Source organism: Aythya ferina, assembly GCF_964211825.1.
Source record: "Aythya ferina genome assembly, chromosome: 11".
In the NCBI taxonomy this organism is placed as follows: Eukaryota; Metazoa; Chordata; class Aves; order Anseriformes; family Anatidae; genus Aythya; species Aythya ferina.
The window spans coordinates 8,800,011-8,823,153 of NC_140307.1; the positions used below are offsets into that span (position 1 = coordinate 8,800,011).

A 23,143-nucleotide genomic window follows, 5' to 3' on the forward strand; every position below is an offset into this window, starting at 1 on the left:
TTACATTATCTAACTTTTATAGAGCGCATTTAGGTGAGCTGCTGGGAATGGGCTGGAACGACATCAGCGTGCCCATCCTGCTCGAGCTCTGCACTGCTGTGGTTGTGTGGCTGTCACACTCTGCTGTCCCAGCTCAGCACTGGGACAAAGCTGGGTTTGTCTTTCTGCAAAGAGGTGTACAGATCTGCGCTCAGACAAGTGAGCTTTTCTATGATCCAACGTGGGGATGGTGCAAGTCCAAAAAAGAAGGCATAACTTCACATTTTTAATAGCAAAATTCTAGTATTAATAGACTGGTAGCAATTTTGCCTTTCATTTCAAGAGGGTTGGTTTTTGTATTGGATAAACTTTACTGCACAGTGGGTTCTTGTGTTGCCATTTTTTATGGTAATTTCAAAATTTCCAATAGAAACAAAATAGTAGTCTCTGCTTTAAAATAATTAAAAAAAATTAGGAGCTTTGAATTTATCTTTTCAGAATTAAAAAAAAAAAAAAAAGTAAAGAAGAGGGTTATATTACAACTATATAAGAGATATATATGTTTTTATAAATAGTATTTTTGCATGGAGGATGTGAATATGCCTGACTTACCATAAGCTGCGTACTGTCCCTACAAGTCTTCATCTGTAAAAAATATCACCATTGGTTATTTCTCACAACTTCCAAAGATCTTATCTGCTGGCCCTGGCTAATTGCTGTAGTTAAGTAACAGTGCCTGACACTAAACACAAATCGAGTGCATTGCAAGGACCTGCAGTTTTCAACACTGAAGTTCTTCATTCTGGCCTACAGCCTTAATATTTATTGGCTCTGGCAGCTTCTTCTGAACTGTTTTTCTGTTGCTGCCACACATTTCATTTTTCCTAAGTTCATATAATTGGATTAAAGCTATTACTTCCAGTGATTCTTATCTCATTTAAACAACTGATTATTTTTTTTCAGTTCTGATTAGCATTAACATGAGACTTGTGTTTTCTGTAGCATTTCTCATTTCTCGACACAAATTGATTTAAGGTAATGCCTTGATTTTAGATAGTAGTACAAGTAATTTATCTCTTGATATTCACTTCCTTAAAAGCTTCAGAAATTAGATGGAATCTGGACATGGATCCTGAGAAGAGTAGAACCAAAGCATGTTAAATAGGTGTTACTACAAATCAGAATTTATGCAGTTCAAGCTCAACAGGTTGTTTCATTCGGTCTCAAATTTGATTGCTTTTTTCTTACTGAGTGGAATAATTCTGCATCATTGTTACTGGAGTTTTACTGGTTTACTTCAGCAGCATCAGGGAAGGAATGTGACATACTCATCTTAAACATGAGGAAGAGTCTTAACAGTGAAGTCTTAAAGCCTGTCTAAGGAAACTGTATTCCTTCCTCCATCACTTACCCACCTATATTTCTGTGCTATTGCAGAAACACCCTTCCTGTGCACTACAGTGCACTGCATTCCTGTGCTGCAAGCTTTCTCAGTGAGAAAGCTTAAAAAAACAGATGAATCTCATTGGAAAGGACTTACTAAATCACTTGAGAGACACATCAGAGTATAAAATAGACCATGGTTGTTCTTTTTTTTTTGTATCTTAACTGTTTTTTGTAATGATGTCATTTTGTCTCCTTTGCAGACAACTTCAGCAGCAGCAAGCAGAACTTGAAGTGCATCAAAGAGATGGGCTGTCATCCTATGACTTATCACAGGTGAAATTTCTCAATAGTTTTTATTTCCATGCCTGTGATCTTTTAAAATGTAAAGCAATGGCAGATATCAGCAAAATTAAAAATGCACTGTGACTGTCCCTAGATTCCTTTTTATCAAAGTAGCTGGAGGGGCTCATCTTCCTCTGTGTATCTCAACAGGTGCCTGTTCCAAGTATACCAGCTAATGTTCACGAGGGTGGAAAGTCTGTGGAGAAGCCTGATGCTATCTTCTCCCAGGAGAGAGATCCTAGATTTGCTGAGATGTTTGCTGGAATAACTGCTTGTAAGTGAATGTCTCTGGTGTTTAATTTTTAATACTGTGTTAAGTTTGGTTACATGATGTGGAGCACAGCCTTGAGAGATCGAAGAGAAAGTATTACAAGCAAAGTCAATTTGCAAGACATTTCCTAGAATTTGTCTTTAGTTGATGTTTTCCCTAAAAATGATGAGGAGAAAAGCTTTAGGAATGAAGAGCTGTTGTTTCACCAGAGTTACTTATTTCTGATTCTGTTTTTATTCCACAGGAGTACCTTAAACAGTGCTCATAGATACTAAACATACCGAGCAGAACTTGCGGTTTCTAAGAATATGTTTTTTCTTAAACAGCAGATGTGAGTTCATCTCTCTAAATAGACACGGACTAAGAAAGCTACCAAGCAGTCTCAAGATAGGCCTGCAATTTTTATCATATCACCAGCTTTTGCGTTGATGTTTTGCGGTGCATATGCTGCCTTGAAATACAGCAATATCCTTGTTCTCTGGGGAGTTGAGGCATCTCCAGTCATGTCTGTCCAGAGTCCTTGCTCTGCTCCCCACAGCTCTTCAGCCTGCTGGCAGGTACTTGTAAGAGTGAGACGAGTCTCAGAAACAGAAAATTCTTCTATATTTCATGAAAACTGCTGTGAGGACAGAGTCCTCACCCAGCACCTTCTCTGAAGGATTTCGCAGCCCTGTTCCAAGGGGTAATAGCCAACTTGTCAGCCGGACAGATGTAGTCCCAAACTCGCCCCAAGTTATGCTGCCTGTTCCCTAACAGACAGAAGTCATTGAGAAGACTGGCAGCTGAAAGGGTCATCCGAAATATATCTGTAGGAAACCAGGCTCATTACTTCCACTACTCATGGAAGAACTTGTTAATTGTTTATTGTTCTTAACTGTCCTCACTGAAAAAGAGAAGTTTTTACATTTGTTTTAAATAAATCAATGTGCAAGTGTCACGCAGCGCATGAAGGAAACAACCCACAGGGTCTAACTCCAGGGGTGCTGGGAGGTGACCTCACTGCATTGGTTTCTTATGTCTGGCTTGGCCGTTTCAAATGGAGAAGGCAATGTAATTGCAGGATAGTCTTGATACTCTGTCCTCCTGTTGCTGAGACTTCTCTGTTATTCCTGTTCATCCTTTTCTGTCTACTCTAACAGTGAAGTCAACAGCTGAGGCCATAAAAGGGGTCCATTAGAAGGTAGCAGGACTCCAACCTCAAACACCGGAATATGTTTTTCCAAGCAAGAACATCTTGCTTTTTGGCTGCCTTATTGGCTCTTTTTCAGGCACCTCTCTCAACTGTTTGCGGGGAGGGGTTAGGGTTAAGGGTGTAGCAAGCTGGGAGGTTATGTTCTTGTAAATGCCATTTCTCTTTTAATTCTTATCAATTTACAGGCTATGCTTTTTCTGGGACATTCACCCTGTCTGAATTTCTCATGGGAGCTGTGATCAAGGTCTTCTCCGAATGATAAAAAGAGATGGTTCTCAGTTGGAGATGAGATAGTCTGTCCAAAACCAATATTGACCAACCTGCATGCTGCCTGCAAGACATTTGCATTATGTTGATACCAGATCTCATGCTCTGCTACGATCTGTAAAAATATGGGTTTGACGTTCAAGGATTGTTGCTGTAATCTCATGCAGCAACCACGCGTAGTTAAAAAACCTAAAGTGGGGATAGGAGGGCTTCACCCATTCATGCAGGTGCCTTGAGGCACGGGGTGGTGCAGTTCTTACAGAGATGTTTATTCTACAGGCAGAAACACTGCTTCTGCTCGGAGAAGTGTGTGTGTTTGACCAGTAAAGGGACTGAGTGCAGGGAAGGGGATTAGAGAGAAACAGGACTAAGGATGCAGGTAAAGCATCAAAACAAAAAAGATATTTATTGCTCTACCAAAGGTGAGAGCAACGAAGTAGTGTGTAGAGACCTGAGTGGAAATAAGAGATTTAAAGCCAGTTTAGCTGCTTGCAGTTAAACCGTTCCCTTTGTCTCAGTCTCATTTGCAGCATGGACCCGCTAGCTGCCATGGCAACTCCTCACTTGAGGAATTTGAGTTCATTTAGGACATTCTCAATATCATTGTTCAGACATTTTCAAATATCTAAAGTAGCTGCAGGATTTTGGCTCAGTCTTTCCAACCCTTGGGAGCTTGGTATCTTAGGAAAAGGGTGGCCTTAGGAAATGGGAGATCTCAATGACATCACTGAGGGAAATAAGGCAAAATCTGTCCTTCTTCCTGATGTCCTTATCCCAACCCATTTTCATTTCTTCTCTCTTACCATATGCACAACTTTCTCTAAACCTTGTCCTCATTTCTCCCTGCTGTTTTTATATCAGAGTGTAAGTTTGCAGCCCAGACTCACAGTCTAAGCAATATGTAGCCAGTTAGGAATTTCTACCACCTTCTACATTAAGGTGGAAAGCAATGCCAGCTTGCATCAGTGGCATACACAGCCCTTCTCTGATGTTCTTGTGAGGTAATTTGAGGCAACTTCTCCCTTTGGGAAGGTGAGCTTAGATACTTGTTAAGAAAATAGTGTAATAAAAAGTTAAGTAGCAGAGAAGAGCTGTTGTGTGTTGGAGAATTCTTGTAAGCCAAGCTCACGGGGTCGCTAAATGCTAGAGAAAATTAAAAAATACTTGGAATACTTGTGAGTTGAGTGGGCCTTGTGTCCAGGAGAGCACCTTGTGAAACGAGTGGGAGTCTGAAAAGAGCAGAGGGGAGAATGAGGAGGCAGACTTGATTTCTGAGCCTGTTGGAGGTGCACAGCAACAGATGGCTGCAGTCATCAGTGCCTTGTGGGGCGTTTTGCACCCGAAGGTGGTAAGGGAAGATGGGGAAAGTGAGTAAAGGGGGATGGAAAGGACCTTTCAGTTATTTTAACGAAAGTAGTAGTAGTGAGTTTCTCTGGGCTTTAGAATAATCCAGTGCCAGAAAATTAATTTAAGGGACTAAATAGCATTGTTTCTTGTCTAATTCAATTAGAGATTGATCTCCAGTTGCCACATTAAGAGTAGGCTATAAAAGTTAATGACATTTTTACGTGCATGTTATGTACTATGCTAGCCTGTCTTCCCACACCCCTGGGATGCTTACATCCTATTTCTTGGCTCCCTCAAGCCATGTATAGGGCAGCGAAATTCACAAGAGACCAGTGTTATGCCTTGCTGCAGCTCATCTGCATGAGTCTCACTCAACTCTCAGAAGCAAAGAGCCTCCAGACACCAGTGAGACAGATGCAGGTAGAGGCAGCAGCATCGCCCCCATTAGCTGGTGACCTGGGGTTTGTAGGAGTGCCCCCAGGCTGCTGGGAGAGTTGGGTACTCCACTCCTGCTGTCCCGGGTGCAAGCAGACTCTCAGCTGGTTAGGGCAGGAACTCTTTGACACTGTTCCTTCGATCCTTTAACCCACCTGGGTGTGGGCCCTCACTACAAACACCTGCGACAGCAGCAGTGGCACTGTGGGGCTTTTCCTGGTGCCAGAAACAAACCCTTGCCTGAGGCTGTCCTCAGACAGACCCCAGAGGCGCACGTGCATCAGGCTTTCTGCAGGCCTGGCTCAGTTCATGTGCCATTCCTCCATTCCTCTTTCTTTATTCCAGCAAATCCACGTTCCCCTTTCCAGGCAATAGCTGGGACTCGTGTACCCATCGCTCCCCCCTTGGCTGCTGCCTGTGGCTCCCCTCCTGCCTACATGGTCTGGAGCAGCTTCCAGCGGGCACAGCAAAGGTCTGGACTGCCTGGCCGGGGGGCATGTACCAGTGTTATGTTCCATGCAAACAATAGCATTAATGAGGTACATCCTGGTAGGGGCTGTGAAGTAGACACAAACCAGCTGTGGCTCTAGTTTCATATTGAATTGTCATATGGCCCTTTTGTGTCATTCCTAATGTATTCCACAGGGCCTCTTCATAAAGGTTTAAGAAGGGAAGAACAGTCCCTGCTGTGTGTATACATAGCAATTTTCATTAAAAAAAAAAAAAAAACTCTCTAACTTTTCTATTTCTGTGATTTGATTTTCTTTTGTAGCAGATAAAAAAATGATGGCCTCAGCATCCACAGCAGGAAACCAGCAGCTTTACTCACAGGGAAGCCCGTTTCAGCCAGGACATTCAGGAAAGACTTTCAGGTACTGTAGTCCAGATCCTGAGCATATCAGCTGGTGACTGAGTGGGGGCTGTTCTCTTTCAATTTGGTGGAAACTAAACTGACCAATGTTGAAAGGGCTTTCTTTACATTTACGAACTTTTCTTTGCGTATGCTTCACTCCTACATGTTGTTTCAGCATTTGGGCTAGGCTTACAAGCTGAGAAGATTTGGATCCCTCTGTTAAAAATAGTGACTGGTAAGTCCAACTGGAAAAAGCTAAGAAACAGCAGCAAATCATGAAGGGAAGCAAATCTGAGAGGTGATGGGGAGCCTCAGAGATCCATCTGAGTAATGTTCACCTAACCTGGGAAAGTGCAAAGATTTGTTGTGCACTTGGGGCTGTCAGTACATCTGCAGGCTGCCTTGAAGGGCATCATTTTTCTATGACCCAGCCTCGTGTGGACAACACTATTAAGGGAGCAGAGGGGTGCTTCATCCTTAATTTCTGATGAAGCCTGGGATGCAGCATGAACATTTTCCTAAGGCACCTTCGAAACATATTAGGTGATGGTGTAACACTTCCAGGGGTTTTTTTGAGTTATTCAGACTGCATGTTGTTGCCCACCAGCTGGCAATACAGATTTGGCTAGTTGGAAGTTTCAAAATTTGCATGCTCTTCCATTCACTTCTTGAGAGTGTGGTAACAGTGATTATATTTATCTTATTGTCCTTCATGTCACCATTCTGCAACTGTGACACTGAAGTTTCATTCAGAGGCTGTTGATTCCAGGAATTAGAAACCATCTGCAAATTATAATTTTATATAAACCATTGTGTTCTTAGGGTTATAATTGCTAATAATCTCAGTGGGGAGAAAAATAATCCCTCTGCTTGTTTTGTCCAAGTAAAAACCAAGAGTAATTTATAATACAATGCTTTCCTGACAGTGAACTGAAATGTCTTTTAGTTGGATATTGTATATTAGTGGATGGTTGACGTGCCATCTTGGGGTTTGGCATGTGTTTTGTTCATTTCCTTTGTTCATTCCTGATGTTTAACTGTAGCTTTATTTCTCCTGTTCTATTACATCGAGTAACAACACAGACTAGCATTTTTACCCCTGATGAGCTGTCCTTCCTGAATGCTCTCCAGGCAGATCCATTAGGTTACTGAGCCCAGCAGCCTTTAGGCACTGTTTTTTTAGACTCATGGTTTCAAACTGTATGCTCCAGATGCCGTCCAAGCCCTTCAGACGATGCGACTTGCCAGTGTGGCTGAGAAGGTGTTGGCATTAGGGCCAGCGATCACGAACAGCTATTGTGTGCTTCCAGAGGTCAGCCAAAGTTAGATGGACTTTTTGGTTCACATTGCCCACTTGGGAGACTCTGTGCTAGTAAAAAATAAAAATAAAAATAAAAATAAAAATAAAAAGTAATAATAATACAGACGCTGCAAGGAATTTCTAGACACGCACTTTTAGGCAGCTGAAGACAGGACAGCAAATCCCATATTCAGATGCCTGCCACATTTTGCTTACTACTGTGGGAAGTATTTAGTCAGTCTTCTCAGAGGATGCAGGTTCCTGTGTCCTCTTTGCTCAGCCTAATTTACTTCTTTCCTAATCTGCTCCCTTCTTTATCTGTAAAATGATCATGAAAATAGACAATAGCAATGGCATTGAAAAAAGATTGAACTGTTTCATTTGTTGTACAAAAGCATTTTTATATGTTGTCTTCATTTATATTTATTTAAATATTTATATAGAATATGTAAAATTGTGAATATACATATATACTCATATACGAATAGCATAAATGCATATTCACAATGTGTGGTTATATATATATTCAGTTGTTCAAGTGTTAAAGTCCTTTATATTCTTTCTGATTAGAAATGTCAGGGAAATTTCTCTGTAGCAAAATTCAGCAATTAGGAAGCACTAACATATAAAAAAATTCTTTTGGAATAGAGTTTAATTCCACATGTGTAATTTTTTAATTCCACATTAATTTCGTTTTTTTTCTTGATTATTGTTTTGCATGAATATATAGCTATGTATTCTTTTTTTCACATTGATAGAAATGTGAATTAAAAGCTTTAATTTTTAATATATAACGCACACTTCTTCATTTTCAAGGTAGGAAACAAATGAGGACATATTTGTAATTATCTTTTTGTGCATCTTCATTTAGGATGGCATTTCAGCAAATGCTTAAATACTGTTGACTTTTAGCACAAATTCAAAATGAAGTACCTGCCTAAATACTCTCTGCAATCAAGTTTTTTTTTTAGTGCATTAGATAATAAACTTGGATGGAGATAAGTGTTTATGTACAGTGTGCTAGATTACTTTTTTTTTTTACTGGGGATTATAGAAGTTTAATTCAAAATAATTTTGTTGTATGTATCTATTTGAACCTTCATTTTAGAATGCCAATAATCTTGATAGTTTTCTAGTGGTTCTAATTAATTTTTTAATTAATACAGGATGAGCAATTAGTTTTACTGAGATAATTATCAGGATTTCAGTATCTGGAATGCTATTTGTGCATTGAGAATATATCCTACAAGCTGGGCACTGTTTCTGTTTCTTTAGTTCATCTGTGGTACATGTGCCTGGTGTGAACGACATCCAGTCTTCTTCATCAACAGGCCAAAATCTGACACAGATATCTCGCCAGCTAAATCAGAGTCAGGTGGCCTGGACAGGAAATCGCCCACCATTTCCAGGACAGGTATTGATTAAAGCTGTTCTGTTTTCACGGTCATTAGAGATTTGCAATCCCTCTTCTTTTTACAAAGGGATTAGTAAACTCCATTTATACTGTGATTAAATGTACTGTGTTTGGTTCTCAGAGGGAAATCTGTTCCTCCACTTCTGTTCCTTGACAGGTTATAATAATTTGAGACAGCAGCCCTATGTCTAGCTGCATTTAGTTTGTAATAGTGTTCATAATAGCAGCCGTCACTGTACTGACATAAATCCCAGTAGAGGTCTCCTGCATTTATTTGTATGTGTGCACTGAATGAAATAAAAGAGGACAGCTGCTGTGCGTTAGTCTTAAGCTCACTCCTTCTTTCTTTCTCGGACCAAGGTCTAGCCCCCAGCAATGTTACCCACAGTTAGCAGCATTACCTGGAAGTGGTACATACAAATCCAGGCATGAATTTGGAGCAGAGGCTACTTAGTCCATTGCCCTTCCATTAACCCTGCCTGGTGCAGCTGACAGTGTTATGTGTACTGAAGGAGATGTGTTGGCACATCTTTAGATAAAATGCCCCCCTTCAATAACATCAGGGCTGCATTAACCCAGAAATCACCTCTTGTTCTGGGTAACAAGAAATAAACGTGTCAGAACTCTGTTAAAGACAAAGAATATAAAATTACCATGTCTGATCCATTATTTATGATGTTCTTAATCACTGATTTTCCATTCTTTAATAGGCTAGAATGGCATGGTGGGGTGGGCACCCCACTTTTTGTGTAACTGAGTTATTTCCACATTAATCACATTGATGCTGCATAGCCCTCAGTGTGCCATGGTTATTCTGTTACACCTGCTTAACGAAATATAGTTGTAACGTTGACACTTTTTTTTTTTTGGAACGATATGGAGGATGCTAAAAATGGTGTAAAAAAATTACTCGTCTCTCTTTCTGTCCAAGTCAACGGAGTTTATATGTGAGCATGGGGAAATTGGAATTCATTCATCCATCCTAAACAAATAGAGTTAAGCCTTGCAGAAGTAACACATCATGCTCTCATTGTCATTGTGGAAGCGTTTCGAAATGTATGATGTATTAGGTTGGAACTGAGCTGAAGACTTAATAGCATCTCCATCATGTTATATGCCTGTTGGGATCTCTCTTCCTCCCCCAGGTCCCTTGCATTTGTCTAAGAGAGTAGCTTCACTTGAGCGCATTGATTGCCAATAAAAGTGCACATCATTAAAAGTATCTAGAGATGTAATCACCTTTAACTTCTATTTGTGGAACTGATTAGACAGTGAGTTTTTCTTGGAACTGCTGGATTTGTTCGCGACGCGGGAGATGGGAAAGAGTTTATAAGCAGATTTTATCTGTAGCATTATATGTTGTTTTAGCACATTATTTTGGATGAGGCGCTTTACCTCCCTTAGTCTCAGTGTACATGTCTCAAAGCAGTCTTGCGGTGTTTAATCATTTATATTACATTCTTGGAGATCCTATGACAATGCCATTATGTAGATGCAAATGACACCAAGTTGTTTTTTAATACCCTTGAACTAACTTGGCTGCACAATTAAATCAAAGTTAGACTGTTTATTCCCTGGTGATTCACACTCCCTCCCAAACCTTTTACAAGGCAAAATAACTTTGCTCCTTGTAGTTCTTAGGCAGGGAGAGAAAGCAGTTCATGAGCTTTGGAAACTTCTTTGGCAAATTTCCCCCAAGCACTGAAGACTCTAATCACCTGGAAACAATTTATATTCTACAAGACATTCACATAACTGATTTTACTGTGGTACTGCAAAATCAAAACATAGCAAATAAAGGTGAAGTCTTAGTAGCTGTTCAGTTTGAGATTAATCCTCATAATAGAGGCGAAGGAAATCATGTTTTTGCAAGTAGCTCTGTTATTGAGTACATGCAAGTTAATAAGCAGGAGAGCTGTGTTGGTTTATAGCTTGTTGTGTTCCTTATGCAGCGATAAGTTGGCTTTGACAGAAATTAAACATGGCTGAGATGGGGATAATGTGCCTGTTTGCATCTGCAGAATTTATTAAGTCTTTGCTTTGCCTTGTTAAAATGTGAGTCTGCTGTGCTGCTCCTCAACAATAAAACTCATTCCTTTCTTATTCCCTTATTCCTCAGCAAATTCCGTCTCAGTCTGGGAAGGCTCAGTCATCTCCATTTGGGATTGGAACAAGTCACAGCTACCCAGCTGATCCATCATCATACAGCCCTCTTTCCAGCCCTGCCACCTCTTCTCCAAGTGGGAATGCCTACTCTAGCTTAGCAAACCGGAGTGCAGGGTTTGGTAAGTTTTAAATGAGGTAGCACAGAAATGCACATAAAAAGGAAACTCTCCAGTAGTAACGTAGTTTAAAATCCTCCAACCTTTTCTTCTGGTGAGTCGGTTGGGAAGCCCAGGATGTAAAAGGGTTCTGCTTTCTCCTCTTGAGCACGGTGGACTGAGATGACGTGGTCCCTCCGTGACACCTCTCCTCTACATTTAGTAGCCTTCAGAATGTTGTGACGTTTTGTGATATGAGGGTACTTCTTTCCTCCGTAAATTGTGTCATGATAGATTCAAGAATTCCTTACATCACTAGTACATGTCCTCCCAAGCTGTGGCCAGGAGGTTCAGTCTCTTTTCACTTCTAATGAGATTACTTTCATGGAATGTTCAAATTTACATTCCTTCAATTTTTCAACTTCCCTGACTGCATAGTATTGTCCAGAGATGGCTTGCTGAAGTGTGGCTGGACACAGGATTTTCTGTACCTACAGTGCTGCTAAAAGAGTAAAAAAAAGAAATATGGATCTGTCAGTGAAAAGCACAGATGGAGTCCATGAAGGATGTTGTTGCTGGCTGATAATAATCTGCAAAAAGCATAGGTAGCATCATGCTAATGTGTGTAATTTTCTCTTCTCTCTTGAGAATACCATGGGAGCAGCTCTGCTGCAGATCAGCCTCTCTGAGAGCAGACCTGTGCTGCATTGCTTAGAATAAGTGCGGTTAAATGGAGCTCTTCCCACAGAGTTTATTCATGACTCCATTTTCATTTCCACTAGGCTTTGTACATTTGTTTATGAGACAGCCTTGCATTTCAGGCCTAAGCTACTTGGCAAGAACCCTTTCACCTAATGAGAAACATTACCTGACCTACATCAGTTTGGATGCTATTAATAACACAGCCTTCAGAAAGACGAATGTCTTCAACCTCCAGCTGGCAGTAACCATTTTGCTGAAAAGAAGCATCATTTGCCTCACTGACTTAATTTCAACTTATTCTTCCGCGAAAACAAATGTTGCAGCTTTCTTTTAAAGGGTAACTTAGATGAATTTTATTTTGTCCAATAGAGTGACTGTAGGATTTCTGAGTCAGCTGAATTACTTGTGGTAATGTCAGTAAGGGAAGAACTATAATTATCTATTTAAGCTGTGATAGAAATACGTCACTACAGCTTGTTTACTCTCCTGTAAAATGTTCGCTTTATCTGTGTTGCGTGGCTTAGCTGGTAGTCAAAAAGACAGGATTAAGCACGCGTTCCTTTATTTGCTAAAGCAATGACTATGGCATAGTGATTGATTTGACATTATAGGATCTGGTTATCAGAGACGTGGCATAACGTGGTATGTGGAAATTTGGTGCAGGAAATTTGGCAGCTTTGGCAGAGGGTGCTGATAATCTGGAAGAACCAGATCTACGCAGCTTGGTTCTTCGCATCATTGGGAAGACAGGCAAAAAATAGTAGAAATGGCTATTAAAAAAAGAGAGAAAGAGAGGGGGAAAAATAAGGGAAAAGTGTAAGCCTGGTAGCAAGCTTTCTAAATAATTCTTAGAAGGGGATATTGTAAATAAGTAAAAGAAAATTATGCAAAAAAAAATTTAAGTTCAGGGCCAGCTTGTGCCAACCTGTATAAGTACAGGGTAAAATGAGCTCAGCTAAAGTGTGAGTTGTGACTGTGCTCATGAAAAGTGTATGTGTAACAGGTGACTGAATTAATGTGTGTGGCATCATGTTTTTTTCTGGCATACTGTTTAGAAAAAACTCATCTCCCCAAAGTCATCATTTTAAGTGTGTTTACCATAAAACCGTGTTGTTCCCATTACTTTCTGTGAAATTTAAATGGCCTCAGACTTTTAAGAAGCCATCAGCACATGAACAGGATAATAATTTGCTATAGGCTGCCTGTTAAATAAATCATTTTGCATCTGTAATATTGGCGAACGTGACAGTCCAGCACAGCACTCTGCATTTAGTACAGCAGTGTCTGCATTTAATAGAGCAAGTCTGTTGCCTGTTGATCTTACTGATTTTACATCTGTTTACAAAATCTGAAAGTGTACTTCTCAGATAAACAGGTAACTGTGCACCCACTGCTGCTGCAAGGATTAGTCTTTTAAAGCGACAGCATTTGGATGTTGCAGTTTGCTTAGCTTTTAAGTGAAATGGTAAATGTTGGTGACTAACAATGACCTGTGATTCTATTTGTGCCTATAAAGCTGTAGAGGGATGCTTGAAAATTGTCTTCTGCTCTTGGCTTATGGCGTCACGGTGCATTTTGCTGTTAACAATTCATCTGCCATGTCTATGCAGCGAGGGCAGTGAGCTTTGCTTGCAGGTTGGCACCCACCCTGCCATCAGTGCTGAAACTGCCTTTGGCTTCCACCCAGCAGGGGCAGGGTGGCACTCAGGGCGCTTTTTTGGAGAGGCATTTGCAAACATGGGCATCAGGGGATGAAGCCTCCAAAGCAGGTCAGTGTTTTGAAGGAGCTGCTCTCTGATTTCTGCCTTTTCTTTCCTCCTCCAGCTGAAGGTGGCCAGAGCAGCGGCCAGTTCCAGGGGAGACCATCCGAAGTCTGGTCCCAGTGGCAGAGCCAGCATCACAACCAGCAAAGTGGGGACCAGCATTCGCACCCGCAGCCCAGTCAGACGGAGGTGTTCCAGGTGAGGAGAGCTCACTGAGCCCAAAGTCCCTCTAACAAGTTCTCATGGCCAGTTCGAATAACCATGGCTCTTGATGAGCTGGGGGGCTAGCAAAGCTTGGAGCAATTACCTTTTGCTGTGTGCTGCTGTGGGTTTGCGTCACTGGGGGCTGGTGTTAGCTACAACTGAGATAGTTCTGTTTTTTTTTTGCCAAAGAACAGCATCTTTGGTGGTTTAAAATGTTGCTTTCCCTTCTTTTTTTCTGCCTATACTTAGAGCACAGGTATTTTGCAGCGAAGCCATAAAATAGTTCCACCTAGAGTGTCGTCTTTACCCTGGTGCTGACCTCTGAAATCCCAGTCAAGTCCAATTAGACATCAGTCTAATTCTGGATAGTTCCAGCAGGAAAGGAGTCTGATGCTGCATAGAAGAAAGCACCCAATGAGTTTTTGAGGCTAAATTCATTCAGATATTGGATGATTGGCAAATAATCTTCAGCTACCTGATTTCACAACATCAAGTATTATTTTTGGCCTTCAACAATGTATGGAGTGGTCTTTACAAGTTAGCTTATAAAGTTGCTGTCCTTGTGTAACTTGTTTTTAAGTTAAATGAAGACAACTTGCAACAAAACAATGCAGATAAGTACAAAAAAAGACAGCTCAAGCCCCAAGCAAGGTTTAGAAGTGGGGCACCTCATTATCTTATTTGTCTGCAAGACTGGGCTCGTGCTCAGTTGCTCTCAGGAATGCTGCAGAAGAGGAATTAGCCTGAAAATGTTCCTTTGTGAAGCCATGGTTCATTCACACAGGAACAAATAACATCACTGCATCTAGAATAACTACCCGTCTTCGTGCTGCACGGCCAAGACAAGATAGATTTGTTATATCTCTCTATAAGCAAAGTTTAATCACTTTGCATGTATTTTAACCCAAAAGCATCTTCAGGATAATTCCAGCGGAGCTGATGGCAGCGTAGTTCGATTGCCCACAGAGATGCAGGGCTCCCCGCAAGCAGCATCTTGCTTTTGTGTCTCAGGCAAGTGCTGTGTCCCAGCAAATGTTTTTTGAAATTATGGAGAAGGAGTGCCAAGGATTAAATGGGAGAAAGGAAGAATTAGACTCACCTGCAGAGTACTTGGAGGTGAATTTGCATTTCGAGGGATTTAGGGTAATTACTGGATGTGATGAGAAAGTTGGATGAGCTTGATTGAAAGGCCTCCAAGAAGCTGCTTGGGCTGTTTGTGCCTGAAGCCAGCCCTGGGTTAGCTGGACATGAGGAGAGAGGCAAAACTCGAAAGAGGAGCTACCCTGCCAGTCTTTACCTGAGGAGACCTTGCCTCAGAGGCCCCAGCAACAGAAATACCTTCAAAGGGATGGAAATTTAAGCAGGCAGGGGCAAACAAAACTTCCCTTTGGCTGGGGAGGAATGTGTGGAAAGATAAAGGCTGACCCTGGCAGCTTGGAAACTGCCAGTACTGTCCACTACCTCATTCTCTACTGCTGATAGCATGATACAGAGACCTCAGATGGATTTTAATCTTCCTTTATTTTGGGGCTACTGCTCAGTACACAGCTGCTCTCAGTAGTTATTCCTTCACACAGCAGATCTGGTGAGCTTTCTCATTTGTTCTTTAGATTTTGTTTTATTGTAAGGATAATGATCCATCCATAGCAAAACTTGGCTTTGCAGTAAGGGCTTATTATTGTAAAGACTGACAGGAAAAGCAAGTGTAAACTCTGGTTTTCTCAGCAAGGGATGTCTTTTCCCTGTGGCTTCAGTCTCCGGCGGAGAGGAAAGGTTGAGTATTTTTGAAGCCTCCTGCAGGGACCTCACTTGGCTCAAGACACGTGGGAGCAATTACCATGAAATCCCATTTGTTCTGAGGAGTTTCTGCCATTTCCTCTGCCACTGCATGTGCAGGAAGGCTGCTTGGGCAGCTTGTCAGCCAGGGTGGATGTCCAGGCTTCAGTGTTCCTCAGAGGAGGAAGATCAGTAGTATGTTCACTAACAGAGTGCTACTCCCCAAACCCATGCTGACCTAGCAGAAACTCCTTTTGGTAGGATACAGGAGTGTGAGAGATGTTGAATACTTCCCATGTAGTGCTGTCCTCAGCGAAGCCATAGAGTTTGCTTCTCTCCATGTGTAACTACCCACTGCACTGGGAATTGTGTCAGCCTGGGACTAGCATGGGATGGCTCAGCTGTGGTTTACTCAGAGGAGCAATCTGAAACTTCTGCACTGCTGACACATCCAGCACAGAAAAGCTCCAGCAAAACCATAAGCAGCACGTAAACCTTAGCCCAGTATCCTGCAGAGGTCTGGTTTTATCTTATTTATCTGACCTTTGGCCTTTCCTGGTTTTACACTGAAGAGATGAAGAGGAAATGGTTTGTGTCTGGGTAACGTGTGAGAAAGTGACACTTCACTTTGATTTTTCCTTATCATGCAGGACATGCTGCCAATGCCGGGGGATCCGACGCAGGGTACTGGCAATTACAACATTGAAGATTTTGCTGACCTGGGCATGTTTCCACCATTTTCTGAATAGCTTGTGGAGCAGAAATGGAAGCTCTTCTCCAAGGCCCCTTCAGTGTATTTTTGGCTCTGCTTTTTCTGTGTTGCATTTCTGTAGAAGCTACTAAACCAGAAGACGCATTTCTCATATTTCAGATAGTGGTGTAGGGCTTGCTCTTACCTCCTTGGGGTGCGTCAGTGCCAACAGAGGAGCTCCAGCTCGTTAGTGTTCATTGACAGCTCCATTTTTTTTTTAATGTCATCTACCTCAGAGATCAAAAACTTTGCTTGATTGAAAAAAATAATCTCTGAGTCTTAAATATTTGAATGTGAATGATACCTAATATTTCCTTTTGAATGGTAATTTTTAAATAGATAATGAAGTAACAAAGACTAACAGAGAAAAGGTAAGGTAATGTCTTGTTACAGTGCCTACTGCTCAATTTCGATGCCTTGCTTTAAGCTTAAGTTTCTGGAAGCAGACACAGTATTCTGTTTTCTTTGATTCTTGTAGTTCTTAGGTCACTTTAAATGTGAGATTAAGCAACATAATGTAGGCCTCTCTCACCAGAAGATTCAGCTCCGCCTTTTCTAACTTAAACTTGAATGTGTGTACATTTTGGTACTTTATGTATATCTTGTGCTGTATGAAGTGATTTCCTGTACTGGTTTCTTTTGCCTTTTAAATAGGGTCCATTCTGGAGCATACTGAGAAGGCTAACAATATGTGGAGGATTTAGGTATTGGAGGAGTCTCCATCACTTCACATAGTGTTCTTACTTTTAATTCAGGTGGTTCTCTATTCAGAACAAGCATTTACTTACATAAGCTATTAGTCTGATTTTGCACTGAATTGAGGCCTATAACTCTATACGTTTCTCACTGGCTGCTTTAATTTCTATTGTTCTTGCTTTCCCAAAAATATTGCCTCATAAAAATGACTATGAACACACCAAGATCGTAATTTCTATATTAGCTGCATTTCTTTTCTGTGAAGTACTTTTTATACTGTGAAACCTCACATTTTAACAGTGCAAGGTGGTGGCCTAGTACAATGAAATCATTCAAGCTCATTCGCTGCAAGCAGTGAGATGGTTTTGTAGTGTATAATTTTTTTAGAGTGAGTTGGTAATAGATATCAGTTGGACTCCTGTCCACTGCATACACGGTGATAACTTGAATTTTTGCTTGGATCCCCAAGCAATCTCTTCTGTTAAACCCTGTTAACCCTGTTCTGTTAAATATGGGATTTTCACCTTACCAAGTGTTTTGAGGACTCTGACTATTCTGAATGCTATATGCTTTTCCACAGAGGTAAGTGAATCACCTTCCTCCTGAACTAGTCATTTACCACATACACTCATCAGAAATGTGGTAGAAAGTTCTTTATTTGGTATCTCATATGTATGATGAGTTACAAGAGGTTGGGTTGAAAGGTCAACATTTTTATCCGTTTCTTTGGGATAGGAGGAGAAGAAATGGCTCACAAAGGACAAGGAGCCCAGAGTTCCTGTGTGCAGAGTTTCTGTGACTTTTGAGGTTGGAAAGTGGTAGTCAACCTTCACAGAGGGACAGGGTCAGCTTCCTAAAGCCTTTGCATGTTCAGGAGTCATTACGGACAGGCCTCGTGGTGAAAGGCACTGCAGGCTGCTGGGCTGCAGCCAACGTGACACAGGGACACTGCTTTCACGTGTAGCCACAGGGTGCTTTTCCACATGAGTTTTCTTCCCCAGCCCTCGGGTAGAACAGCATGTAGTTTTCAGTGTCCAGGAAGAGCCTTTCCTACTGTTTCTCTTGGTAAACCTGGGACCAATCTCTCACCCTACGTGCAAGTGGGGCTAGGGACTCTTTTTTTTAGGAATTTTTTAAATATATATAGATGCAGTACTGCAGAGGCCTCAGGTCTCCTGGTCTGTATTTGTCTGACCAAAATCATGCTGAAAATAAATTAATAAAAAAAAAAGTCATATCTCTTCTCTCCCAGAGATAGGGAAAATACCTTCCTAGGTAAGCAAGCCATGTGCTTTAGCACTATTCATTTAAATACATGGATGTTTATTCTCTTGGAGCCTTCTCCCTTTCTGCCCATGCTGCTCAGACAAATGACTGCTCACTGAATTAGATAAACAAAGCTCTGCTGTCCTCAGAGTGAAATTCAACAATTTCTGTAAAAGGTGCATAGATGCTGTGCAGGCTGGAGGGGGATACAGTCAGCATCTGCATGATTTTGTAATCAGGAGCACTCTGTAGGATCTAATCACAAGGGAGAGAGCAGTAGATGAGCAGCTTATATCTCTGTGCAGAAGACACTTGATGTGATAAATTTCAGTTCTAAATTTTTTTAAAAAACATTTGTCTGTAAAGTGAAAAATGAATGAAAAAAATTCTGTTCCTCAGTTTCATTTAACCTGACAGACTGCTCTACTTATAATTTATTTTTGTTCCCTGAATTCAATTTAAAAATAAGATCTATGTAACTTTCTTTTACCTAATATCAGCAATGATAACTTCCTCAGTGTATCATGTTTTTTATACTACTGTTGAAGGCTTCTTGTGTACCGAATTTGACTGTGCAGTTAAAAGTGCACTGTTAGCAGAATTTCAAGCATGTCTCCCCTTTTTTGTTTTGTTTTGTTCTACATACAGTATTATTTTTTTTTTAAGCCAGTATGCCAGAGGCATCAGAGCATGGGCTGCTGCTTATCTTGTAGAGCACCCCTGCCTTCCTGGTTGGGAAAGGGGGTGGCTATTCTGTTACAGGGCAGCCCGGAGAGCACCAGGTTTGGGTTTTCCTTGCGAGCCTTTTTCACCCTCATTTGCCATCCAGATGCAGAGCTTTCTTCTCATTTCCCCCCTTCCTTACCTCCCAGCCCGGTCCTGGCCATCACATCCTTGTAGCACCTTGCCATGCACAGGTGGGGAGGTGTGGGGCAGCCCTTCCCGAGCCAGCGAGGAGGGAGCGCTTAACAAGCTTTAAGAGTTTGGCAGCTTTGTGCTTCTGGCCAAGTGAACAAGCAAGCTCAGCGCCTGCTGCTGCTGGGCATCCCGTGCTGCCGTGGCTGCGTGCCGCCGTCGTGTCAGTGGCTTGCTCCTCTGCAACAGCCTGGTCCCGGTTCTTGTGGCACAACGCGCCGTGTCGCCTAAGCTGTGCTGTATCTTTCTGTCACGTGTTTGGTTACTAAAGCAACTTACTTATACTATAGCTGAAGTTATGAGGTGCATTTGGAATGCTGACGTCTTTATTACGTGCCGTTGGTGTAACTTTTGCTGGCGCTTTGGCTGCCGGTTTCCAGAATTTCACAGGTGGTGGTTTTCTTGTTTCTTTCATGGTTTTTTAAGCTGGAAATAAAGCTGTGATTTCTGATCGAACTGTGTTGCAAACACAGTGTTTCTTGAAACCGAATCTTTTGATTTTTAAACTGCAAATAATAATGGTCTGGGTGAGTTATTTCCTTGAGTGGGCATGTAGACTGAGATTTTAGATACTAAAATATTTACACTCGTTTATTCAAACAAGCAATCCTGTTTAACAAGAGGGACTTCATCACATTACTTATTACAAGTGCTACTGGTAGTACCGACGTTTATGCTTTAACCAGATAGTTCCATTTGTAGCTTTGTTGCTTTTTTTTTTTTTAAAGTACAGTATGAAACTGTAAATACTTCTTGCAGTACTGCCTTTTTAACTCTTAATTACTTTTGGCACAGTGTTAAATAGTGTTGGATTTACCCAATTGCTATGACATATATTTTTATACATAGGTGTACTCTTTTTTCGAGAATAATACAGCCATTTTGTCATTAATGCCTTATCAGTGTCATACTGCTGTTGCTCTTTGTTTGCAAGGTATCGAGTGGACTAATTTCTAGTTCGGATATTTTCACTTTTCCTGGCAGTGCTCAATTTGGATTCAGGTGATTTTTTGCCAGAGTCACATTTTTCACAGCTGTTGGCTGTGAGAAGAGGAGAATGCGGGCTTTGTTTTGTTTCTATTAATGGAGCAAAGAAAAAGTGAGGGCATCTAATTGTCTGTAGAAGGTCAGTCTTTTCATACTTTAAACCAGAGTGTATTTCATGGAACTGAGGACTGGGCACTGATTACTTTGTGTAGATTAATGGTCTTTAAAAAAAAAATCTCAAAAATGGGCTTCTGTCATGGTTAGGCACTTGGTTACTTAATCTGTTTAAACTCTTCATATTGATGTGAAATTGTGCTGTGGATAAAGTGTATTTTGTACTTCTGAATGTTCTATATTTATGACTAACAAGTACAGAATCAGTTGTGTGTATGTATAACTAATAACTGCCTTTTTAAATTTCATTAAAATAAAAATGTCATGAGCTGTTGTTACTTCCTGTCTTTTTGTAAATAAGTAAGGTCTGTTGGGAATTATCAGGTAGGAATTAACCCTGAATGATAAGATTCATGGCAAAAATCAGAAGATCAGGCACTGATCTTTTCTTTGAAATCTTCTGTGCTGTGTGGTGGTGCATGGGAAGGTCCCCTCTCCTTGTACAAAGGCTGTCCAGAGGGAGAGGAATGTTAGTTTGAGATCTCAAGTTTGAAAGAAGTTCCAGAAAAGCATTAATCAACAGCCCTGTTCTGCTGGTCGTGCTGAGGTGTGTGATTTGGTATCTGTATTGTAGAGCGCTTCATTAGAGCACAATTGATTTAGAATTGATTCATAGTCTGTGGCAATTTTTATTCAGTCTCTGGGGTGGCAGCACAGTGGTTTCTTTGTCCACCTTTCGGTCTCATTATTCAAAGTTGAAAAATACTTGTACCCTTCCCACAAACATTCCGGTGACCTTTCCAGACTTTCTTATGTAAAGTGCATTTGCTTTTCACAGTGCTTCTTCATTGTATTTATACTGTATTTCTTTGTCTTCTTGGTATTTTGTGAGCGGGTTTTACCTTGCTAATAAATCTAAAAAGCTGATGCCTTGACCGCCACAGGGAGCTGAAGATGCTGTGCTCCAGGGCATGCATTCCTGTTTCAGGGTAGGTGGTGTTTTCACAGCCCACACTTCTTTTTAAGGGCTCTGCCTGTGGAGAAGAGGCATGAGCCCTGCTGGGGACCCAGCAGGGACACCCACAGTCAAAGCAGGGCATTGGGGTGTCCTTAGTCAGATGGTGGTGATGAGGACAAGTTGAAAATGTTCCATTCACACTGTTTTGCTGTGAAAATTGGGTCTTCAGCAAAGCGGCATTCTTTTTTTCAGTAGGTCTTTGATAAAGGTATGCCCAAAACCATAAACCCCCAGAAATGCTTCATGCCTTCATCATGGCAGCTGTTTGTTGCTTTTTTTGTTGCATTTTAATAGGGCTTTATTTGCTTTTGGAAGGACATTATCCAAGTAGAAAGGAGCACACAGGACGGGTGGTACAGCATTACCAAGCAGGGTATGGTGTGGCTGGGCTCTTACAGGATCCCTCCTGGCACTCCTTTCGGATTGATGGCCATTAACCCGTACTCTCATATGCTAAATCAAGGGTACTGCTGGGCACCGTGATGACAACTGGCTGTGGAATTGCTGGGGACTATTACTGTTGGTGTGGAATTTGGGTTTGCAGATGCAGATGTGGAAGGGATCCAAATGTTCAGTGACAGTTGCTGTGGCACGGCATGGTGGTGGGACACCATGGGAGAAATCGGGAAAGAAACACGTGAAAGCTGATGCACAGGGAAGAAATGAAGTTGAGTATATCCAAACACTTACCACCTTTGGCTCTATAAACTGGCGTTAATGACTCATAAAAATGGCTTAAGTCTTCATTATGGTGATAGAAATATATTTTTCTTAATTTTTCCGTGGGAGCTAATTCTTAGCCACGTTTCCATCAATATACCATCATAGTTCAGGAAGTATTACTCATTTAATTTTCCCAGTTTCTCTCCAAGTTGGATATAGTGGGGACAGATACAGATGAATTCTTTCATCCTTCTTCACCAAGTTTCTGCATATTCCTGGTTGGAAATACTTGGCAGCATCTTTCTTCAATTTTCTTGTTCTGTCCCACATAAAATGAAACAGAATCACTTGAAATGTATTAATGGATTTGGGATCAGGTCCAGAGGTTGCAAGGGCATCTTTTCATTAGCTCTGGAAAAAAATTATCTTCTAATTATAGACTGGCACTAAATAGTAATATACAAAATGTGTCATTTGGGACCCAGCTGAAAAAAATGTCAAGTGAAGGGTCACACATAGAAGATGCACATGAAGCAGTGCAATTACCATGGCTCTTGCAGGCAAAATTTAACAGCTGTACACACATTGCTGTAATTACTAATATGCAGGCACAGCTCAGAGGGACAGAAGAAAGCCCCAGCTGCAGCTTGGAGGTCTGCCTCAGCTCGTGTGTCCTCTTCGAGATGATTAAATTTTCCAGCGCTTTGGTGCACCTCTGCCTCTTATAAATAGCAGGTTCCCAGTGAAGAAGGTGAGATTTTAAATACTTGAAATGGTTTTAAAAGCGGACTTGAAGCAGTGTAAGGCTGCTTGGTGCAGCCTATCATCCAAAGTATGTTTGGGGTGGCTCCCGGGGCCTTCACGCCCAGCTGCCCGTCCCTCCTCGCGGTGACCGATGGCAGCCCCAGCGGTTCTGTGTGTGTGGCCTGGGCAGGAGGCGGCTTCACTTTGCAAAACAAAACCATGGTAGAGTTATTTTCCTCTCAGCACTGGAGTTATTGGCTAGGCAGTCAGACGCGTTGTCATTGAGGAGCAAGTGTTTTGGAGGCCTACATTGCTGCTTTTGTGGAGTTTGGAGACCTCCACTTTGCTAAATAAACACAGAGGAGAAAACTCCCTCGCACACGTACACGCAACCCACGCCATCTTCAGTGCATGGACCCGGGGGCGAGCACCAGATCATAAAACTTTCCGCTTAGTGGAGGAATCCATACTGTGGGATTTCTCTCAGCTGCAGTGTC

At 41.5% G+C, this 23,143-nt stretch overlaps 1 protein-coding gene across 6 annotated transcripts in view; it reads left to right on the forward strand.

Annotated features, from left to right (window-relative positions):
- ARNT2 (aryl hydrocarbon receptor nuclear translocator 2) overlaps positions 1-16,573 on the forward strand; it is a 103,336-nt gene extending 86,763 nt beyond the window's left edge. For 5 of the 6 annotated variants that reach the window (XM_084531790.1, XM_084531789.1, XM_084531791.1 and 2 more), the window contains 7 exons: positions 1,626-1,698; positions 1,858-1,981; positions 5,992-6,091; positions 8,648-8,786; positions 10,906-11,071; positions 13,574-13,710; positions 16,143-16,376. In XM_084531790.1, the coding sequence (XP_084387916.1) occupies positions 1,626-1,698; positions 1,858-1,981; positions 5,992-6,091; positions 8,648-8,786; positions 10,906-11,071; positions 13,574-13,710; positions 16,143-16,241 (838 nt within the window). In that variant the 3' untranslated portion in view covers positions 16,242-16,376. Of the gene's footprint in view, positions 1-1,625; positions 1,699-1,857; positions 1,982-5,991; positions 6,092-8,647; positions 8,787-10,905; positions 11,072-13,573; positions 13,711-16,142 lie in introns of all 6 variants that reach the window. The other variant, XM_084531787.1, reaches the window with a different exon arrangement.
- The last annotated feature ends 6,570 nt before the right edge of the window (positions 16,574-23,143 follow it).